This window comes from Chaetodon auriga, chromosome 7 (genome assembly GCF_051107435.1).
Source record: "Chaetodon auriga isolate fChaAug3 chromosome 7, fChaAug3.hap1, whole genome shotgun sequence".
Classification (NCBI taxonomy): domain Eukaryota; kingdom Metazoa; phylum Chordata; class Actinopteri; order Chaetodontiformes; family Chaetodontidae; genus Chaetodon; species Chaetodon auriga.
In genome coordinates this window covers 16578158-16601987 of record NC_135080.1, presented here as the reverse complement: position 1 = coordinate 16601987, position 23830 = coordinate 16578158, and the positions used below count along the sequence as shown (strand labels likewise).

Below are 23830 nucleotides of genomic sequence, written 5' to 3'. Positions count from 1 at the left end.
TTTTTAATATTTGAATTATTTTACGGTGTTGAATATTTTAAAGATAAATAAGGTCAGTCCTATTCACTCCTTTAGGTATGTGTACCATATCATCTACATCCACGTTCACGGGAGTCCTCATGTGCATGTATGAGACAAATAAAACAAGGACCCACTCATAAATAAAGACCCCAACTGTAAACATGGTTTTTATAGAGCACTTTAATGATTTGTTGTTCTGTATTGAAGGTACTGAAACACAATAGTTACCATCCAAAGTCATTTATTGTGAATACATTCTTATGTTAATTGTTAGAAAATGATTTCTGCCTACACTCAATGTGATGTAATGTTGCTGCAGGTTTAATAGTACAGCAATACAGGGAAAAAAAAGAAACTGTTTCAACGATAAATACATTAATAGGTAGGCTCATCTATGAGTGTAGGAGTACATTCAGGTGATTTCATGTGCAAAAAACATTGCTTTTATTTTACATTATAATTTATGGCAATGGTCCATTATGTACAGGTACTGTAGATTATTTATTATTTACCGGAAAAACACAAAAACTGTGCTGTGTTGATCAGACGCTGGTCGCCCATGTTATACTAAAAAGCTGATTCACAGGAATGGACAAAGAAGAAGCATCGATGATCAGCTCCTGTAGACACAAGAGAGAAATATTAGTTTCTGTAAGTGTGCACCTTGCCTGTTGTAAAACCAGACATATATTTCTTTAAATATCGTCGTGTACAGACATGGAATTCCACCCGAAACATTACCCAGAGCTTGCTATAATTTCTTTGAAATCATGGTTACAATTAATTCATGATGTCTAATGAATTCTTTGTGATGTCTAATTGCTTCTTTCTTTTCTTCTTCTTATATATATTTTCCCTTTAGTTAACCACAGTTAATCAGCATTTAGTTAATCAAATGAGTATGATTATTGTTATCTGATGGGTTCCCGGATCCCTTTCTTCATTGTTTTATAGTTTTCCACTTTATGTTTTATAAATTAGTTTATACATATTTCAAGTTACCGCTTCTTGATCTCAGATAATGTTTGTAGAAAATTTAAATGTGCAAGAGATGCAGGTTAACATAAAGAGTTTAGGTAATTTGCGTTTCTGGTTTGATGTGCCTACTGTGGCATGTCCATCATACTCAGCCGAACCCACACGCTGTGTAACTTTTTAACCTTCAGACATTATGTGAGAAATGTCTGAAAATGTATAGTCCATTCCTCCTGCTCCTGTATGATCCCCATTTTATTCATGGAAACGACATGGGTCCCCAAGTAAAAGTTAAAGCAGCCTGGACTTATACATGTGTTGAGATAATGTGACAGTATGGAGAGGCCTGTGTAGGTTCATAATAAAGAGACAGAAGTAGCTCATCCCACCACACTGTATTTAAATGACACAGTGCCAGCTGCTTACTGCCTCTTTCAAGTTGTTACCCTATCAGACAATACTTAAGGAGATGAATGGATTGTCTTGAACTGAAAAACCACTTATTACCATGCGCATACTGTGTCATCCTCATTCCCTCTCTCTCCTTCCTCTCTGCCCTTCTTCCTTCCCTCCCATCTTTCATTCTTCCCGTTTTATCTCTTTCACCTCTCTTTCCTTCTCTCCATCTGTTTTCTGTGATGCATGCTCTCTCTCCTCCGCGCTCTGTCCTTCCTTCCCTCCCTTCCAAAGATGGACTGTCTTTCTGTCTTTTCATTATTCTCTACCCATCCTTGCATCCTCAACACAAACACACACACACACACACACACACACACACGCACACACACACACACGCACACACACACACACACACACACACACACACACACACACACTTTCAAAAATCCCTCTGTCATTCTGACTTTCTTCATCTGCAATTCTTGCTGCCTCTTCTTGCTTCTCCCTGTCCGTCTTCTCCAAGAACAGTATAAATCAAAGCCTTCTGGGCTTTTTCACCTCCGATTATTTATGGAGCTGCTGTAGCTATCATTTTCATGCTCCCGATAAGTGCACTGAGTACAGTACACAACCTCGACAGGAATATTTTATCACAGGCTAAATGAGGAGAGGGGATCAACACATGCACTCTTAAACTTGGCCTCGTCTTTACTTTTTCCTCTGCTTCACACTCCGGTAGTTGTAAGCCTCCATATCACCAACCTCCACCACAAACGTATATGCTTCACTGTAAGACAGCTGTATACCCTCCCTACCCTCTTCTTCCACATGATCTATATCCTTCTCTTTTCCAGTTTCTCCTTATATGACCTGAGCTCTGCATCCTTACTCTCATTTGCATTTTTACATTTCTGATACCTCCTGTCTGTGTGATTGGGTAGATGTCAAAAAGGATGAGCAAATTATCACATTCTGTTTTACACAGCATCCCAGATTTTTTTGTAATCGCCATCATAGTTGAGCTTGACCCTCTCCAGAAGACTACAGAGGAGATTCAATTACACATACTGTCAGACTTTCCGAGTGACAGTTTGCCAGTGTTCAGATTTTACAGTGGCCACTGTGAATGAAAGTAACTGTGGTACTGCAAAGGCACTTTGGACAAATGAATCGCCATGTATCAAATGTTGCAACAGGCCGTATCTTTTGGCTATGTGTACACAATTCCTCCTGATTCTCCATCACATTTCTTTCTGCTCAACCACTGGAGCAGATGATAGAGGGAGGGAGAGGAAGAAGTGACAATCATTTTATATCAGCAGCTTTAAAATTGCTGTCCTGAGTCAAGTCTTCAGCGCTGTGTTCATTACAAAAGAACAGTGTTGGGGGGGGGGGATGCAGAGTTGATTACAGCTATTAGATGACAAAGTGTGGCACAGCAGGGGCTGGGTTGTGAACCTGTGTTTTTTGTTATTGTTGTTGTAGCTGTAGTGACAGTTTTTGACTGGCAGGGAATTGCTCAGTCAACTTGAAAGCTGGGGTGTGTTTATGAAATGTGTGCGTGCAGTGATGAGAGAGGCTCACTGAGCTATGATATGAATGCACAAAGTGAACTATTAAATGCAATGACACTGATTGTATGCATGTTAGACAGTGATTAATATGTTTATTTTGAGGGTATTAGAGCAGAAATTTAGCTGTCTTTGTGGGTTGCAGCGGAATATGTGTGCTTGTGTACACTTTAGCTAATATTGTTCCATTACCACTGAAGTTTCCCATCCCTGCGAGCAGATGCCTCCTTCTGTATTTATGATCTTAGGGGATGATAACGATGCAGTTACAGCCTACAAGTCTTTCGTGAATAGCATTGGCAGGGATGTAAAGTCTGTTGTTGGATTGTCATTGTTTTCCTGTTGGCCGACTTATTTTAAGATAAAGAACTTGCATAATGTTGCTGTCATATAGATGCATATTTAGGCAGCTGCATTGATTATAACATCACTAAAATCTCTATGGTAACTAAATGGAGAACATCCAACATTCTGACCTGAGTTTTCGTGTTCTGCGTCAGGGCCAGGTTATGCGGTGTTCCAGTCTCGTCTGTCAGGGTCGCATTTGTGACAGTAACTTTGCCTGCACCCCAAACCTTCACCTCACCCAGGGTCAACGAGTCAGCAAGGTCCAGGCCACTGTGGTCAACCTTGTTGGACAGTTTGTTCTGGAAGTGAAAGGGTTGGAGACGAGAAGGTGAAACAAAGAAATGAAGAAGGTTATTAGAATTAATTTTGTATCCACCGTAGAATAATTTTGCTTTGCTTTTAGTGCTTTTAGCAGCCCCTAAAAACTGAGGAAGACTAAAATGTCCTGACTTTGAAGTAATGGTCTCACTCATATGGAGGTACAAGAACACACACACACACACACACACACACACACATCTACATTTGGATAGCTATCCAAAATGGCATACGATCTGCTAATCTGCCAGGCAGCACTGGCCCCATTGCCGAACTTATCCTCATCTTCTCACATCTGCCCGTTCACACATGCATCCACATACAGACCCACACACACAAGTGCATTCAAACGCAAAAAAACACACACACTTGCGCTCTCTTTCTTGCTCTCTCCCCCCTTGGCTGTCAGACAGTGTGCCTGTTTTATCGCTGTGTGAAATTGCTTTGGAATGAGCCTGATGGTAGGCAGAGGACAGCCACAGATGTTTGGCCATGGTCGCTGTATGTGTGTATGCGTGTATGCGTGTACTGTAGATGTGTGCATATATGAATGTGTATGTGTGTATGTTTGCGATTAAACGTGTGTCTGTGTGTGATTGTGTGCCTTTGCTTGGCAAAGGAGCAAATAGGGCTCGGTTAGTCCCATTAGTCCCAGTGATTAGGGAGTGTCTGTCATGTCGGACTCGAAATGTGATCAAGCTGTGGCCTGGTAAACACTCACTTCTCACTGAACTTGGCCAGAAGACTTATGCACATGCAACACAAACTCTTAGGGGACTATTTTTGCACATCCACAATGTCAGCAGAGGTGCAAACGAAGGCACAATTTCATATCTGCTGTCCTTCTTTATATATTCATTCTTTTTAAAACATTGGCAATGTCACGGCTCCACATAAAAGCACATGTGCCCAGGTCGTTGAGGTGATGCAGCTGCGGTTGTGTTGATGCGGGTCAACAGCACAATTTTGCTACCCATTTTGGCATTAAATTGCACCCTAATTTCTGCTGCTCAGACAAATGCAAGCACACAGAACATTTGTGGCTTTATTTGGTAGACCTTTTAATGTACAGAAGTATGTATTTATTTTGTTGGGCACCTTGCAGTGTCCTTATGTCAATTAATTAAATGTTATTCAATTAAGGTGAGGTGTTTTAAACTTAGGGTATTCATCAAATTCGAGATTGGAGATGGAGCGCATATCATTCATGCATTCTGGATGAATCTTCAGTGTACTGTGAAGGAGACATCTGTGGATTACATTATTGGTGATCATTCACAGACCTGATCAGGACAGAGTCTGCTTTAATCACACCGGAAGCTGTAGTTTGATTCACATTCAAATCTGTATGAGGTGAAACGGGCAAGTGCAACATACATTGTTTTTTCTTTTGTCATTCTGGAATCAGTGTTTGTGCTTTATGCCAACAAAATTGCTCTTTGTGCTTGTGTTTGTGATAAGAGGTTGTCTGAGCAGGCAGAAATATAAGTGCAATTTTGGGCCAAAAGTAGTCCCACAAATGCACTGTAATCTGCATAAACACAAACACAGCTGCTCCACATTCTTTTGGAGCTGTGAAAATACTAAACAGGTGTGTGCACAACAAAAGCCTTGCACCTGATGAAAATGACATTGTGACTTCATTAGGGCTGTTGGCTTGGTGTTGGCATCAAACTAAAGGCTCTCGACTCTCACTTTTACTCTTGGAGCATCTGATTTAGGTCTACGCATGGACTTGGTTACTATCTATCCAACAGTATCTACTTTCTTATTCCACCTTCTTAAAATTGTAAAAAAGATGTAACCATGACATGCACATGACTGGTGTCTACTGTTAGATTATTCTGATAGTGCTACTATCAAGTGACTCAAAAATGGAAGCATTTGTATGTCATTACTTTGATACCGGTGTCAAAAGAGAGTTTTTAAAGCAAGAACTTCGAACCAGCAAAAAGGGGTAAAAGCTACATTCAAATCACCACCCCAGAGTCAGACATGAACTCTGTGCTAATGGTTTCCAACAGTTAGCCTTTGACATTCGCCTACCACAGCCCCATTGCATGTCAAAGTATGGGCTTATTCTCCAGTCTCGCTGCATTAATAACAATAATGACGATAAAGTAAAAAAAGAGATGTGACATGTAGTTGGCCCTTGAACTCACCGATTCTGCTGTAAAGGAGGTCAGCAGATATTCTCCATTCCCAACTGTGTCTGAGGAGAGAAAATAAGAGTGAATTTCACACAGAGCGAGACATGGAGACGGTGGAGAGACAGAGAAAATAAGTGTGTGACCAGCTGAATGAATGACAGAGAGAAGTGAATAAATGAGGGTCTGTATGGATAAGTGAGCATTCAAAAATGACCACAGGAGTTCATATTCATGTGACGGACTGGATGAACAACTAAATAAACACCTGATGAAGTGGGTAAATGAGTCATGGAGTGGAGGGTTGCTTTAATGAGTGAATGAAACACCGAGTAGCTGCAAGAATAGATTAAAAACTGAAAAGCTAAGTGACTTGTTAGTATCAGTGATCGAGGAAGTGTTCAGATCATTATGTAACCTAAAATACTAATACAACACTGAAAAAATATTCTGGCACGAGTCCTGCATTGAAAATATTATGTTATAAAAGTATTAAATGTCAGAGTACTCAATGAAGACAAATGTCCACTGCAACTGTTATACCATTATCATTAGATCATTATTACTCATGAATCTGTGTAAAAGCAGGGTTTTGTTGTTGTAGTTGGTTGAGGTGGAGCTCATTTTGAACTATGTTTTATATTTTACTACAAACAATGATTATTTTCATTATGGATTAATCTGCTGATTAAATTCATCGTTAATTTGTTCTAGTGAGAAATGCTAATCACAATTGCCCAGAGCCCAAAGCGACACCTTCACAATGCTTGTTTTGTCCAACAAGCAGTCCAAACCTCAAAATTATCAAAGATAAGTGTAAATTATTAAAGTAACTAGAAGGAAAAACTGTCACATTTGTGAAGCTCAAGACATTAATAATTTTTTCATGAAAAATCACTTTCAATTAAGTAGTCGACTAATTATTTCAGCTGTACTTGTACATCTTCATGTGTTTTGTGTGCAGAAATCTTGATTTGCAAAATAACTAGAAACTAAAGTTGTCCAAATGTTGAGAACGCAGAGGACGGCATACTCAAGTAGAGTACAAGGAACTCAAATTTGTACTTGAGTAAATGTACCAGCGGCATTCCACCACAGGTTAATATCGTACATTACTGATTGATAGATTGATCAACACATTGACTCCTCACACACTATTACCTCAACTTTTCACTGGTTGATTAAAGCAGAAAATAATAGAGCTGAACATCGGACTGGTTGAATGCATGAGGCAATAACTGATGAGTCAGTCTGACTGACAGCGGAGTGAGCAGCTAAACTCTCTGAAGTGAAACTCAAACATGCAGAACTCGAGAAAAGCAGATAGTACAGGTAAGCAGGCGCCATAGCGAGAGGCAAAGCAAACAAGAAAGACATAGGGAGGCTACGCTGCAGACAGACGGGGAGACGCAGAAGAGAGGAGCGAGCGAGCAGATAAAAGAGGAGTGATGGAGAGCATATCTCCAGGCAGCGACACGGGGAATTACTGTAATAGTTTCTGTCACTCCCCTTCTCTGTCATCCCTCGTTCTCTCTTTATCTCCCCCTCTCTTCTTTGTCCCAACACAAACATGCCTTTCGCAGAGGAGTGCATCTTCTCACAAAAGCACTTCAGAGATTGATTCTGTTTGTGTGTGTGTGTGTGTGTGTGTGTGTGTGTGTGTGTGTGTGTGTGTGTGTGTGTGTGAACGAGTGAGAAAGTGTAGAGAGACCATATTGTAGTTGTGTGCGTCTGTCTGATAAAATCTACAAAGAAATTCATATTCAGTAAAAATAACTCCATATGCTTTCTCGTACTGTACATGGATTTCAGACATGCTGGGGTGAAGGCGCTCCTCTGGATCGGCATTTCCTCACTTTAAAAATTCTGCCTGATGCCATTTAAGCTTCAATGCTGGAATTTCCATCACTAAATCGCCTCATGTGACATCTTTTTCGTCTGGTGGAGCTAAATGCGAACATAAGCATGTTTACATGCTCACAATGACAACGCTATCATGCTCATATTAAGCAGGTATGCTAACGTTTGCTGATTAGCAATAAACACAAAGCACAGTCGGGGGTTATCAGGATGTCATTAGCCCCCGAATAAGGCATTAATAATAAAAACCAATATGCTACTAATATGTATGTTAATAAGTGACTATTTAATGGTGAATATGTGCACCTTAATATAAAGTGTGACTAAATGTTGACCTGATGATGGCACTACATGAAGGTTAACAAAGTCATTACAATTATTATCCCTCATTTATTGAGGGTGAGCACTAAATGCCAGTGCAATCCATCCAGTAGTTTTTGACATAAACCAGTTTGGACTGAAGTGCCAAGACAGACGGATGTTGTCCTCCATAGAGATATGCTGCTAGTGTGGCTGATAACCAAATATGCATTGAAATTGGTGCCCATGACATTCTGTCTGCCATCTATGATTTTCACCCATCTATCCTCCCTGATAGTTTCATTTCTTATCATTAATATATGACCTTTTAGCAGCTAAAGGAAATTACCTGCACTAACTGACAGGAAGAATCAGTCCATAAAAACAAATGTAAAAACATTAAATGATGCACTATTGTGTGTGTGTGTGGGCCTATGAGTGTTCAAGGGTGATCCTTTGACTTACCTATTCCTTCTCCATCGTCCCAGAAGAGCGATCCTTGAGCCGTGCCCTTGTCGCTCAGGGCAACGATCAGTCCTAAAGGATTCTTCCGACTGAAACAGAAAGTGTAGAGAGGGTTATAGCATATTGCTAAAGGACAACCTCTATTTATACCTGCTGCTGAGGATAAATACATTAACATTCCTGCTGGGGGCATCCACCTGATCTCACTGCTGGTGGAACACATATCACCCTCCAAGTGTCTCTTTCATTCTCGCTGCTTCTTTCTTGAACACACCAACAATCATAGATGCCATGCCTTTTTTGAGTGTCGGTCATATATGGCAGAGTCTTTGAAACACTCAGACACTTCACAATGAACACACGCAGTGCTGACCTGAAGCTGTGAGCTGCCATGGTGTGTCAGTCACAATGTGTGTGCACTTACCTGTGCATTGTGTTGTTCTCTGGTTTCTGCCAGGGTAAGATATATCCCCCTCTGACATGAAGGTTGATATGGTCCAGGGGTGTGACTATCCTACGAGTTACGCCATGCAATCCAATATCTTCAGCCTAATGAAAACGCAATAATTCCATACTATTAAATAACTGGAAATACTATGGGTAGTTAAACTTTGATTCATTTTATTCAATAATTCCTTTGTGGGAAATTGGTATTTGCGCGCCATTAAATCACAAAGCATGCAGTTAAATATGTGACATCTATAAAGGTTTCATCTGAAACTATTCGGTAATTTATTACAAGCCAAAAAAAAAAAAAAAACAACAACAACTTTTTTTTCTACAGCATTTTCCACTTTGTCCTTAGTCCATTCTCTAACAGCTTGCCCCTCTCTGGTTGTTGAGAGAATAAGTTTAATGAAGGTAACCACTCCTCTTCACCATCTCATGCCCAAATTTATGCTGTTAGTTCTCATATTTTATTTGGCTTTATGATGCTGTCTAACAGATGGGGAGTCCCCTAGCTAGAAGGAGACAGAGCGATAGGATGTTTGTTTTTGTCATCAAGGCGCCTTCTGCAGTTGTTGAGCTGCAACTCCTTAATGATGTTGTCAAAGATGTCTGTTGTTAATACTGTCATTTGGGTTTCTGTTGTAGTTGCGGTTTCAGTCTCTCTTTTTTGTCTTTGTCTGACTACATATTTGCTTTTGTGAAAACTAATTTGCATCTCATAGAGGCAGTACTTTGCGTCTTCAGCATAAGATATGATACACAGATGTGAGGAATATTATCAAAATGCTTCCACATTATGCATTCACTAATCAGCCAGTCAGATGTGGTTACCTCTTTCAATAATAGACACTGTAATTGTTTTTTGGCATTATGCGCTCCGTTGTTGCACCAGAGTCGTGCTTGACTGTGTAGGTACATTTTCATTGGCAGCATTTCTGTGACGCATTAGACAAAATAGGGGAGGCTTTGGATTCAGTCTTTTCAATTGTTTTCTGGTTGTTACAGACTTACCGTGTAGTAGTTGTACCAGCGTGCATTAGGGAAATAGCCCTGCACATGCTTGACTCCCTGTCAATTACAAAGTCAGTTAATTAAAAGAACAAGTACAACCAAATCATACAGAAATAATGGCAAAGGAGACAAGTATACCTGAGGTGACTGAAAAGCTGCATCCGTGATGTGCTTATTATTGCATAATGACACAGATTAAAACAAAAACATACCGGTTCAAGAGCTGGGGTGATGAGTAGAGCAGGTCCCCAGAGGAATTGCTTGTAGATGTTCCATGTTCTTTTGTCTTCCACAAACCTGGGACAAACCAGCACAGATGTCATTAAGCCTGACTGAAAAAAAAACTTTCCTAACACTCCCTCCTTTGTCCTCAACCCAGACGACCGTTCACACACTCATTCAGAATCCAGTGGTTTGAAGACGCAAGCCAAATGACCCTGCCAGCTCCTGAAATGTCATCTGTGACATTCGAAGAGTCTCTTAAAATGAATAAATATGTTTTTTTTTTGTTTTTTTTTTTGCATACAGTTCCACACATTCACATATGGGCGTTGCCAGGTATGGACACAGGCCTCGAAACAGTCTCACTGGAATCAAAGCAGAACGTGCCTTGCTCAAGGCATTCTGAATGGCAGCGGTTGTGGCAGGTAAGACACTTCTAATTTTTCTCAGCCTGTCAAGTTATTCAAATGAGCAATAGCTAACAAGGGAGGCTTTTGAGGGTTTTTTTTTTTGACAACTGGTTGAAAATTAGTTGGGTACTGAAACAGACCAAGGATAAAAATGTGGTGGAGCACTTAAATAAAAGCTCTACCTAAATAGTTTTTTAGTCTAGCCACCACCACAGGCGCTATTCTGCATACCAATGACAAGCAATGTAGCAGAGAATCAGGGTATCTTGGCAACAAATGAGGAGAAATGATCCATCTTGGTACCAACTAAATGATGTGATTATGTGATTGCGTGTAATGCTTTAGCCATGACATTGGCAGAAAAGATAAGACCCGTGTGGCTTGTGTGGTCTGTGCTTACTCGTGCAAGAGGGGTCTGACAACTGTGCTTCCTTTGGCGTGAGCCTCATACATCAGTGTGTACAGGTAGGGCAGGAGGGTGTAACGAATGTTCAGGACTTTCCGGGATGCTTCAGAGAAGGTGGAATTCCAAGAAACAGGATCTTGTCTCTGATGGAAAAAGAATGTAAAAGTAATAATTAATGACAAGTTAATGGAAAAAAATAAGAGGAATGAAAAATTCTAATAGATGTGTGTTGAAAGAGAGTTTTTGGTTTTTGCCATTGGGAACTTGTTGCTTACATTTTTGCCCATGATTGACCATTTGCTGAGCTCCACCCCCTGGTTACTCTTGCTACGAGATTTCTGTTCTCGCACGTAACAATGATAGCGACCATCGATTTTTCTGTCTGGAATGACATTTGTCGCTGCCAGATTTGATCAGCTTTACCTCGCAAGCTAATTAAGTGACTGTTAGCTCCTGCTAGCTGGCTAAAAATGCTGTCTCTGCTATTTAAACAAGCTGTAACCTGCTTTATCCATCCACAGTTTTGCTCTTGGGTTTAAAACTCTTTAAATGCCCCATACACACTACTGTAAATGAATAGCTTCATGAAGAGTGACTGACTGACTACAACACTAGCTAGTTTATAGTAAGCTAAATTCCAATGGCCTGTGTGCATTCATGCTGATAAATGGTGCCCAAACTATTCTGTCCCACACTGTACTGACATTTACTTCATTGTAATTGGCAACAAGTGTCCCCTTAAAAGACAAGGACAGAAAAAGAGGACACAGTGTACTGTCATTCTGTAAATATGGGCCAATCTACATGTATTAGCTCATTTTCTGGAACTGTATTGAGGGCAATAATCAGCCTGGTCAGGTACACAGACACACAGACACACACACACACACTCAAACCTATACCCTCACATACTGAGGATCATGAAGATTTTCATCTGAAGCGTGTCATCACCATATGCTCTTCCCTATGATCCCATGTGTGTGTCTTGGTGCGTGCTGCATTTGCAAATGATTGTGTGTGCGTGTGTGCATGTGCTTGGGCCCTTCCTTTAGTTTGTTACACAGTGAAGTGTGAATCTGTGTGTACTGTATGTCTCCTATCTTTCAATTTAAGAAAGGAAAATCACTAGATAGTATCATAAAATTCACCACAGAGACCAATAAAATGACAGACATTTTCTTCAGCTGCAATTTAGCTGGGTCAGATTTGATAATAGTTATTAACTGTAGCCCAGTGGTTACTAAGTACAGGCCTAACAGCACATGATTGAATACAGAATATTTCCATTAGCTTATGACCTAAGGAGTTTACCAGATTATCATTTAATTTTCTGAGGAAATTTACAAGATTGTAATTATCTGGAAACCCAGGAGTTCTACCTGCCTCCCTTTTTGGTAACTGTCCTTTTGCACCCTCATGCATTACAATCCGATGTGTTCACCGGGAAGTAATTACCATGGTAAGTTGCAAGTAGGTGTGCATAAGAAAGAGATAGAAAGAGAGAGACTGATCAAATGGATCTGAACTAGAGAGCATAAGATGACCCAACCTGAACCACAAGAGTCCATTTAAAGGTTCAGGTTTTGGGTGCAAGTTTTAGGTGGTTTTGTTGCATAAAGCTCCAGGTTTTTTTAAATGTAATTTATGAAGACATCTATTATCCTTTTCTGATCTCAATTCCAATTATGTGTGCCATTTCTTTTAAGTACATACGCTGTGCCTGGTGGGAAGTAGGACGAGAGACAGAATGTAGCATTGAATTAGCCTGGCCAGCTAGTAATCAGTGCTTGGTGGAAAAAAGAAACTTGCTCACTGGGAGCTTCTTAAAATCCCAAATTATTTGGTGAAAGACAATGCATTATGGAGACATTCTGACCTTGTGAAAACTCATAAATATGCAGTACAGAGGTTGCAATGCTATTCTGACATGGCAAGAAAAAACACATTATCTCTGCAGAGACCAGATTGTTTTTGATCAGAAGCAGGTGACCACCGATAGACAAGTGTCGTCAAGCTAGCATCCTGACAGCTACTGGCTATGGTAAAATTTCAACTATCAAACAAGTGTACAGATTTCTGTTTGTGATTAGCAGGTTTCATATTTGGTATCTAGCACAGACCTGGCTTCAGTCCAACTAAGGCTAGCTATGTGGCTATTCTTTCCCATTATGTCTCACTAAATCAAGATAATGCTGTGCAATCCCAATTATCTCAGGCATGCCTGAGATACCACTGAACTGAAAAGACTGTCCCCAAAGTTTTAGAACCTTCGTTGGCAGCGAGTGCACAAGCAAAACATGAGAATGTGTTCAGGCAGCTGACGAAGTCCAACAAAGAGCTTACACTCAGTTTAGCACTGTGTTCCTCACCTGGCATTCAATCAAGGCAGTCTACTCAATTTTGTGAAAAGCTGGACAGTCACCAACAGGATAATGTCCCAGAAAACTTGCTTCATACTTTTTAACATTTAGTCTCACAAATCTTGCCTGACTTGACAGTTATACCACTGTCTGTTGGGCCCTCAAGGTAGACTTTTCATCTGCAGAAATCCTGAAGAGGGATTGATGAAGAGATGAGAGCAGGGAGTGCTGAAGACTGAGAAGCAGACAAAGAATCCATCTTATGAATTCACCTAATTTATGGCCACATTTATAGGTAGCAAGAGGCCTTGTGACACACACTGATTGTCGACAGATATGTATGTGCGTGCATGCGCGTGCATACTCGCACGCCTGAAGGAAAAATGAGGTTATCTGGCTGTGTCAGCCCTTCTCATCTTTCCTCTCCTCTACTTGGTCTTTCTCTTCATTTATCTGTCTGGAATCTACTCCCTCGCCCCATCTCATAAACCTTTTGAGTTTCTGTTTTGCATTGCAGAGCTCACTTCATAAAAGGAAATATATTTAGACAAAGAATACGTCCCTTTGGGGTGAATAACAATATACATGACTCGAATATGACGACGCTGCTGAAACAACTATTGGCGGAGAATATATCTTGTTTAATTAATTTTGCATTGTTCTGATATGTGTGCGGACACTGCAGTGTATTGCTGGTGCAGTGAAAATATCTCAAGGTCAACTGAAAGTTGTTTGAGGGCAAAGAGACACTAGGCGTGACAGAGCTCTGGGAATGACTCTGCAAAAACTCTCCTCTCTCTTTCTCTCTCCACTGTCTCTGACCTTGTGTACCCTCCGGCCTGGTGTGTGCTGTTAATACTTTGTTGTCAAACGCCTTGTTAAGCAGACTGGAGGTTACAGTCACTAACTGTCTGATGATTGGGGATTTTATATGGCTGACTGGAAAAATAACACAGTTTTTACAGTAGACTACATAAATAGCTGACCTTGATTCCCTTTTTTCCCATCTCCAAGACCTGGTTTCTGCCCCCCCCTTCAGCGAGCACCCCTCCTCTCTCACATCCCTTTTCTGACTTGATCGCAGGTGTTTCAAAATTGGCAAATTGTTTATTCAGCCTCATCCCAGTTATCACATCCTTATCGCTACCCCGTGTCACCACCATTTAACTTGCTAAATTGCCATCTTGTTTTATTCTCCGCCAATTTGATCCTTCATCATTTCTTCCTCTTTCTCTGTCTCATAGCCTATGAACCTCTCTTGCCCTCCTTGTTCCTTTATCTGTATTTGCTTGTCAGTATTTCACTTCCCGATCCCTCTGTTCTTTTTCCTCCTATCTGGGTAGATGCATTTACTGTTCTCCCACTAATTCTCTCTCTATCCCTCATACCTTTTTCTCTCAGACTGTCATTCTGTGCCACCCCCTCTCCTGCCGTGTGTGTTTTTTCTGTCAATTTTCTCCATGTTTAAACACCCATTTGCAAGCCATTATTAAATGATTGGAATCATGGGGTGTGTGTGTGTGTGTGTGTGTGTGTGTGTGTGTGTGTGTGTGTGGAGTGGAGGTTAGGTGGTGTGCAGTGGTGCCCAGATCACCTTGAGAATTCAATTATATCCCCATTCCATGCCGTTAAAAAGCACAGACACTGACACACACAACGCCCACAAGCACACACACATCTGTGTCCTGTCTAGTATTGCAGACTCCAGTGCAGGGAAAGTTCGCCCGGTGGGATCGATCTCCGGACGGGTGTTATTGGATTTCTCAGATGTGTTCCAACGCTCTTAAAGGTCACCGCTAGAATGAATGCCACTGACACTACACCACCAAACAGGTCTATCTTTTTGTGTGTTTGTGTATGTCAGCCGCAGATTAAGAGAGAGACGGGGAGAGAAAGGAGCATTTTCTTGCAAACAAAAGAAGTGCTGTTAAACATATATATATATATAAATTCACACAACTTGACTCCCTGTTTTCAGAGCACAAGAACCTGCTAGCTTGGTATCATTTATGAACAGTGAAATCAGCTCTCATAGTGTCCTTCTGCAGAGCTTCAACTGAGAATATAATGTATCACTTTTTCCATAAAAATTTAGTTAAATTGTAAATACAGAATTTTGAATGATTATTGGGAAAACACTCTTCATTCATGTACCGTTATCTGGTGATATCCTTTCCAGTTCATTAGATAATTGGTAGAACGATTCCACTATCTTGGTAATGGCAGCAATATACAGTCATCCATAACCATGTAATCTCATCCTCTGTTTTTCAGTTGATTATTCTCACATCACTACTTCTTTGAATATGTCCGAGTAGTTACAGGGGGAGTATGGCTATTTTAATTTTGACCTGAGGTTATGCGGTGGTGTGGCTCTAAACATCTGAGCATGCAGCCATTTCAATATGTTGTTTCTGTAGTTTGAGGAACTTTTCGGTGCAACTGCAGATGTTTGTAGATGTGAATAAATTCCCTAAAAATATCATCTCAACTTGCAGCATTGCATTAAACCCTATCCAACATTGGTGGTTACACAGATTTGACATCATTTTGATGATTTCTTTGAGTTCAAGTCAAGTTAGTTTGAATGCAGATGTAACAGTGGTTGACTTATGGCTCCTAGTTGGCCATCAGCATGAAACAAAGAACCACAAATAAGAGCAAAAATGAGCAAGAGGCTGAATTTGATTGGGTTTGCAGCCCAGTGCATGTCTATGTGAATGCTTTTCTCCACTCACCCGATTACCCTTGCCGTTGTGGTTGCGTGAATATGGATAGAAGGCACCCAGCTGCATCCAGCGAAGACACATCTCATACTCAGCATCATTAAAGAACCCACATATGTCTGCCCCGGTCTGAAAAAGAGACAGACAAACAGTGACAGCAGTGTCAGCGTAAATGTCTGTGTGTGTGTGTGTGTGAGGGGACAGGAGATGGACAGAGAGATGGGCACTACAGGACCAGGGTCACACTGCTTTTGTTGCAAGTATCATGTTTCTGAGGTGCCCTTGAGCAAGACACTGCACAAGTGAGGGATGTTCTGTATCTGACCCTTTGGCTCGGCTGGGGACATGCAAATGATTTACCATACAGGCATTGATAATGTGTCCAATTCTAGTTATTGTTAGATGCACTGAGGAGGTGAGAGACCACAGAAGGGCAGCATGAGAGGGAGAGAAGAGACACAAAGACAAAGATTAACAGTAAGTTTCCATAGGTCATGATGGACTAGCACTGGGTCTCTTGGTTGGGGTGAGACTTGTAACAACATGCTTCACATTATATCTCAAGATGCCCTTTGATCAAAGGGTCTAGCAAACAAAATAACATCACTCAGGCCGCTGTAATCTACTTAGAGACGACAAGGTCACATCAATAAGATTACGTCTTGTCAAAACCGAGATCAGATGATGAAACTTACGTAAGAGATGCCAAACAGACTGAACTCCATCATGCCTGTAGAGCAAAAGAAAATAGCCTGTTATGCCAAATAAAATATTCCTTTTTCTTTTATATGTTGCACTGTTGGCAAACATGTGTGCAAGACCCATTATTGTCCGACTACATAAGAGAACCAAGTTTTATCCCAAAGAGTATTTACAGCATACAGTATGTCTATATGTACCTATAATGGATTTGGATAGTTGGTCCCATTGGGCAGAGTTGTCTCCGAGCCAGTGTCCAGCCCATTGTCCACTGGAGGGGTAAGTGGACCTCGTCACCACTATGCCTCTTTTACCGGTCACTTCCAGCAGGGCGCTGCACAGAGAAGGGAGAGTTAGAGATTTGTTTGACATGGAAATATAAGACAAAGACATACATAAATTACCAACAAGTAGAATGCAAAAGTGTCTACTCCCCCTTAAAGCACATTCATTTTAGAAGAGAATTAGAAAATTAACTGGGATTGTTAAATTCAGCTAAGTGCTAAAATAAAAACAAGTCCTGAGCTAAAGCACTTGGGCTCAATGCCCACTGGTGCCGAGCATCCCTGGGCTTCTCTGTAGCTAACGCAGCAATCTGGCCTCCCTGTGAAAATGTCACCACAAGGACCACTATAGTTTCAAATTGGTGATTATTATCATAAAGATTTGATGAGATTGTATTTCTGTGGATAGCTGGAAGATATCAGTTATGCATCTCCTGCGGCTGCATTTTCTTCCTAAATGTGTTTGCAGTGATAGTTCCTGCTCTTCCTCTTCTCTCTTCTCTGTTCTCTCTTTTCTCTTCACCCAAGTAATTTTCCTGTCTTATGTAGGATTTAGATTATCATGATAATTTGTTTACTTCCAAATGTAGTCTGGTCCAGTAAGCAATCACAAATCACAAACAGATTTCTTTGGAATCATTCACATCTGGCAGACAGTGTGTCCTGTTTGCTGTGTTTAAAATAGCACTAAAATAAATTAAAACCTGTTCACTTGTCATCTTTGCACAACAATAATCTAGAAGTTGACATGCAAAAAGACATGCATGCACACAAGCGGACATGTAAAACACACAAATACTGTATATGGACATATTCACTTACTCGTAGGTTGGCTTGGTGTGGGACCAGCCATAGAGGTTGTGCACATCGTAGTGTCTGACTTTCTTTCCATCACTGAGTATCTGCTCGCTGCTCATGCACAGAGTCTTATGGTTTAAGCCAAGTTCTCTGGAATCCAGTTCTTTTGGAAGGGCACAAACACACATAGAATCCTTTGAAGGCATACTCCTGATGTTAGCATCATAATTTAATAATCCAATTACAACACGAGGAGAACAAAATATAGGATTGTGTTTCTTACTTGGCATATAAGGAGGGTTCTCTAGAATTTGTTCACCTAAACATTTCCCTCCAACTGTTCCGTGGACAAAACTAGCAGGCTCATTCATGTCCTACAGGTGAAAGAGAAAAGAAAGTCAGGCAGAATGAGGTAATAACATCACTCTATAAATTGTATTTGTTTCAGGTTACTCACAATCCAGATGCCATCAAACTTTGTGGTGTTCACATAGAAGTCCTGGATTTGTTGTTTCCACCACGTTGCTGTTTCATTGCGGAAGAAGTCGGGGAATGCTGCATACGCCCTGTAGTTCTGGAAATAAGACGGCCAAATGATCAGGAAATGAAATGCTGAAAACTCTCATGCATTTTAATTGTTTCTATATTTCCTTAATTATGGTACAAGGAGCAATTTCAGATCTGGTCTGTTAGATGGTGTGCTGGAAGCTAGGAAGTGGTGTGTCAGTGTGGTGAATTCAGAAAATATTGTACCTCTACTTGGTAATCCCAGTCCATGGAGTCATTTACTGTGACATTGGGGTAATCTGGCCAGACCTGGAAAAAAAAAAGAAAGAGAAAGATTAATAATCATAGCAACACAAGATGCAAAATCCATTGTTCTGTCTGTTGGTTTCAATCCCTCTGTGTTAGGGATCTCAACCAATCACCATTAATCGGTTAACCAGTTACACATGTGCTAGTATGCGACATGAAGCTCAGTGTGGGAACATTTCCTCCAGAAAGGCACCAAGGTCAAATGTAAATTGTGTGATGGTGCTCTTCAGTTTAGTAGCAGCAGTAGTACTACACTGTACCACAGACTGTGGGTCAGCTCTCACAAACAAAAGCTGCATAACAGTGACCTGTCACTAAATCAGTGCTGACTAGGAGATGCAGTCCAGCGTGCTCCTCAGCACAAAATCAACCAGTTAGTTACCGATTAATGGGTGCCGGGCTAGCAAAAGCAAAATGGACCGAACCTGACATCCTCATTCTGTATGAATAAATGCTCGTGTATTTTCCCACTTTTTGTTTTGCCATTCATTCCCTCTTACCTTCCCCCACACAATTTCATCACTGATGTTTTTGGGCCATTTGATGAAGATATCCGCTGCCTTTCCTCTCTCAAAGGCAGGGTAATAATCTGTCTCATTGCCTGAGATGGCTGGATCCTGCAATTATAATGCACAGCATTCTTAGTATTTAGTAGCAGAAAGTGGATAGTGATTAATTAATTTAACATTCAGCTTTCACATATATAAGCTTTAGACATATTTAATGTCTCTACATAATATTTACAACTTCTCTATGATTGCTGATCTTTGAGTGCCCAATCATGTGAGTTTAAGACATAAAGGCATTACCAGAATAAAGATGAACCTCATGCCCTCTGCCCTCATCTTATCAACCATTTCAGGCAGTCCTTTAAACTCCGGGTCCAGGACAAAGTCAAGCTGGCGTTCCATGTAGTCGATGTCTGCGTACTGCACATCCTGCAGAGGACACCAGTCAAGTTCAGATTAACTGAAGTTACACTGACTTTGTTTAATTACAAATGTCACAGCCAGACAGGAATAAAAACAACATATAGCAGCAGTTTAAACAGCAATATCCTCCTGCATTCAATTCAGGTCTCCTGTTTTGTGTTACCAGCATGAGGAATTCACAGTAAGAGTCTTTAGTCTTTGGGCAACTGTTTGCTGCATATACAGCTGCCAGAACTTTATAGCTAGTGTAGAGCGGGTACACTATGTGAATTTAATTAAAATCTGAATTAATGAATGACTGCTGTGAAAAATTAAAAAAAAAAAAAGAAGAAAAGAAATAATAATTTATGGAATCAGAAAAGAACTGCACATTTTGCAACAAATGTTGGGATTCCAACTAATAGTTATGAAAATCTCCAAAGTTTGTCTTGACCTATGGTGTGCAACACCTGAGATATGGGAGAAGTGAGGGTTTCGCTGGCTGTTATTTCTTACAATGAGAACACAACTTCCTCTGCTTTGGTTGCCTGGCATGTTTCTGGCAGTTTAAGGCTGGTTAGTCTTTAGAGGTAGCTGATGTGTAGTCTTTGTAAGTAGATGCATTTTCTTTCATTCCAGTTAATGATGCAGGATTCTTTTTGGCTGACATCAGCTCCTTGCAGGTTAGGGCTTTGTGAGAGCATTATCTGGGGATCGCTTGATTATCGATGGAAATTTTTATGTTCTGCTCTGCATAGTGAAGAAGATGGGATTCTGGCCTGCTTCCACATTGAGCATCTTGCCGTGGTCAAACAGGAAGCTCTCGCAGATTAATTTCGCTTTTTCGTCTGGAGCATGCTTGGGTCCTAACACTGTTTGGTGAACCTGTTATTCAAATGTGAACCTCTGATGTGACTGTCAGAGAGATTTACTGGTTCTGATACAAGCTGGAAATGTCTAGAGGCTGTGAAAGCTATAATGCAATGGATCTCAAATGAAATTAGAGGTCATATTGCATTAAGTTGAAGTGGACATGCCCGATGCAATCCACAAAGTCAATGTCTCCGTCCTCCTTCATCCCAATAACTTCTTTTATCTAATTTACTTTCGTGTAGTTGTTGTCTGCATACAGTGAATCATATCATAACCTACAGCGGACAAGAAGAAGCTATCAGATCGCATTTCTTCAGATGTGGGCAGTAAAATGATTGCTTGTGTTGAGATTTGATTGAGTGAAATCAGTTTTTTGCAAAGGCCAACATGCCGTAATGTCATTAAATAAGATGTGTAGGTCGTACGGGCATTGCGTTCTGTAATACTCTGTTAATTTAATCACATTTATGAAGTTGTGATGCCTGATTTCTTTTAATACCTGTGTCTTAAACAAATGTTTTCTAACATATTACTTATGTATTACTCATGTTGCTGTTCTCATCATGAATCAAGACATCTTAAAAAAAAAAAAGAAAGTCCGGGAACTTACATAGGGTATACCCGCTTCCTTCATATCATTGTATAGACCTTCTATCTCCGTGTGATTGTTGTAACCATAGCGACAGAGCTGGAACCCAAGGGACCAATAAGCAGGTAGAACAGGTCGTCCAATCACCTGTTAAGAAGAAAAACAAACAAGGAAGTCAAAACAGTTCAGCGCAGAAAAAAGTTGTTTTGCAGGAAATAAGGACAGCGTCCATAAAGTGTTTGTTTGATTGTTTGTGTGTGCGTGTGTTTGTGTGTTTAGATAGGCTAAATGAGAGAGCGCAATGAAGCGAGGAACTCCCAGCTGCTGCAGTCCATCAACAGCGGCCCAGGGCCAGACACACAACACACACAACACACACAACACACACACACACACACACACACACACACAGGTGCATAAGTACTCACAAATGCACACAGTTACACACACAAACAGACCAGAAGTCCAAGAAGACTTACTGAAGTGTACGTTTGCACCACCATTTCAGGTGTAGGTCCCAGGAACATGTAGAAATCCAGGATGCCTCCCACAGTTCGGTAGGTTAAAGATGGAAGAGGCTGGAAAGTCACATCTGGACACAAAGCAAATGAGAAATGTATGTCTTTTTAACATTTTATGTTCAGTGGTGTATATGTACGTGTGTATGTGTCTGTGTTCACTTACTGTGTGTGGCACATGCATGTTTTAGTACTTAAAGAGTAAGCAAGCAGTGCAGGAAGGGAGGAGACATGTAAAGCATTTTATTCTACATCAGTATACATTATGCCTCTTACAAAATTGCTACTTTCTGAAAATATCAAATCTAAAAGTGCTTAGAAAAAAAATAAATAAATAAAAAGAAAAGTAATACTTCTGTCACTTCTTCATGAAGACACCTGAATTAGACCAGACCACTACATGACACACTGTAGGTTGCATCTGCGAATGGCTTACAGTATGTGCAAGCATGTGTGTGCCTTTATGCATGCATGCGTGCGTGTGTGTGTGTGTGTGCGTGTGTGTGTGTGTGTGTGTGTGTGTGTGTGTGTGTGTTTCTCACCCATGGCATTGCTGTTTAGGAGCAGCACACCATGAGCATCGGCGGTGTCCTCAACGGCCATATAGAAGGGATGCACTCCATAGCAATTCTTCTTGTACTGTAGCAGAGAATGAGAATAAAAGAGAAAAGTGTGAGATGGGTGAACGTTGGTTAAAAAATCGGCTTGCTCTGTGGTTTGTACTAATGTTTGCTTGTGCGCCACTTTGATTTTCCTTGAGCATTTTTCTTTATGCCTGACAAGGCATTTCTCATTGTATTTATGGGTGTGACAAAAATTCTGCTACAATGGGCTTGCTTCCAGTGCTGTCAACATTCAACAGATTCCCCAAACACAGGGTGGAAATATTCCCTCAGCTATTCTCCATGCACTTAATGGGCTCTGACGAAAGCATAAATTTAAACATATACTTTCTGTGGTAGTGATAGCAGCCATTCCTCTCTGGCCTGAGTTGAAAGACATCAATTGGGATGTTTTTTTGGGATTTGAGTTGCTACTGGGTGCTATAACAAAATCAGGAAGTCTGGAACGTAACATACAGAACATTAAAATTAACGACAAAGTTGCAGCTTGGTGGTTAAACAGTCAGCTTGGCAAATTATCAAGAAAACAGAGCTTTTTGTGCTTTTCTTGGAAATAGTTGACAGCACCTACTTAACCCCGTCTTAAATCAGCTTGTGTGGCTGAAGGCAGTCATTTATCATTGTTTTCCTTAATATCTACTGTTTGCAGATTATCTGCTGCACGTGCTGTAGTAGTGTGCTTCAGTAGTTATGCATATGTAACAATATGTTGTTGTCGTGGGAATGACTTGAGTTTCAGAGTGGACTTTATGAGTCCTTCTGTAACCACTGTGAGGGTCCCACTCTTATCTTCAGTGTTTAGATGAGGATGGAACAAGACAGTCTGTGCTAAGAGGAACAGATAGAAAGGTGGCAGGGGATGGGAGATCTGCCACTTTCAGATGTCACCGTCCTGCAACGAAAACTCATGGGCACGTCACACTCCATCAGTCTTCTGCACTTCTGGTACATAAGAAGTTGTTAAACAGTAATATAACGGCTCTAAGGACTGGCTCTGTGTCAGATTTGCAGGGATATGTGCATTCTTACGATGTGTGTGTGTGTGTGTGTGTGTGTGTGTGTGTCCTTGTGGCCCTGCCACATGTTGTGATGGCCTGACTGAAGACGGAGAAAGGTCATTAGCTCGTCCACTAACAAAGAATGACATCCGGGGACAGTTTTCCCTCTGTGTCTCTCTTTTATATTCTTATGGCACACAGCCTGGATAATGGCTGGAGATATCTCCTCCACAGTCGATGACAGCATCTGAGTTTCCCTCAATTAGCAAGCATTAAACCTCAAACTATATCTTTCTTTCATGGATTAGGGTTAGGGTTAGGGTTATGCCTATATCTAACACTCTCAGTTGCACATTCTCAATCACACTCTCCATATTGTTCCCATAGTGTGGCGTAGATTTCAAAAAGATTGTTTGGGGCCTCAAGATTAAATTACTAGACTTCATCTGGGTAAAGGAAAATAACTTCTTCAATAACATTATAGAATACGATAAGATCAATTAATAGTGCAATAAAGGTTTATGTATCATTTCAAATGTAGTTAATCTTTAAATTATATGAGTAAAATCAGTGCTATGTGTTAATTTGACTATGAATATACCCAAATTTTAATGAAGCGAATCAAAAAATGTGTTTATGTGGCAAACTCCTACTTAAAGTGTGGTTTTAACTGGTTTAATATTAGTTTATCAAAGACTGTGTAAATACAGAGCCCATGTCACCCTATCTGCA

General features: G+C 40.6%; 1 protein-coding gene across 1 annotated transcript in view; it reads right to left on the bottom strand.

Annotated features, from left to right (window-relative positions):
• Positions 1-227: 227 nt before the first annotated feature.
• Positions 228-23830, bottom strand: part of si (sucrase-isomaltase) — a 60679-nt gene continuing 37076 nt past the window's right edge. The window contains exons 28-47 of the mRNA XM_076735047.1: positions 22020-22116; positions 21439-21551; positions 20981-21106; positions 19396-19524; positions 19087-19203; positions 18524-18586; positions 18228-18344; positions 18054-18144; positions 17795-17933; positions 16889-17022; positions 16685-16719; positions 16002-16118; positions 10898-11046; positions 10078-10162; positions 9866-9922; positions 8829-8953; positions 8405-8493; positions 5795-5844; positions 3443-3613; positions 228-641 (exon numbers count right to left, since the gene is read on the bottom strand). Of these exons, the coding sequence (XP_076591162.1) occupies positions 564-641; positions 3443-3613; positions 5795-5844; positions 8405-8493; positions 8829-8953; positions 9866-9922; positions 10078-10162; positions 10898-11046; positions 16002-16118; positions 16685-16719; positions 16889-17022; positions 17795-17933; positions 18054-18144; positions 18228-18344; positions 18524-18586; positions 19087-19203; positions 19396-19524; positions 20981-21106; positions 21439-21551; positions 22020-22116 (2082 nt within the window). The 3' untranslated portion in view covers positions 228-563. The remainder of the gene's footprint in view (positions 642-3442; positions 3614-5794; positions 5845-8404; positions 8494-8828; positions 8954-9865; positions 9923-10077; positions 10163-10897; positions 11047-16001; positions 16119-16684; positions 16720-16888; positions 17023-17794; positions 17934-18053; positions 18145-18227; positions 18345-18523; positions 18587-19086; positions 19204-19395; positions 19525-20980; positions 21107-21438; positions 21552-22019; positions 22117-23830) is intronic.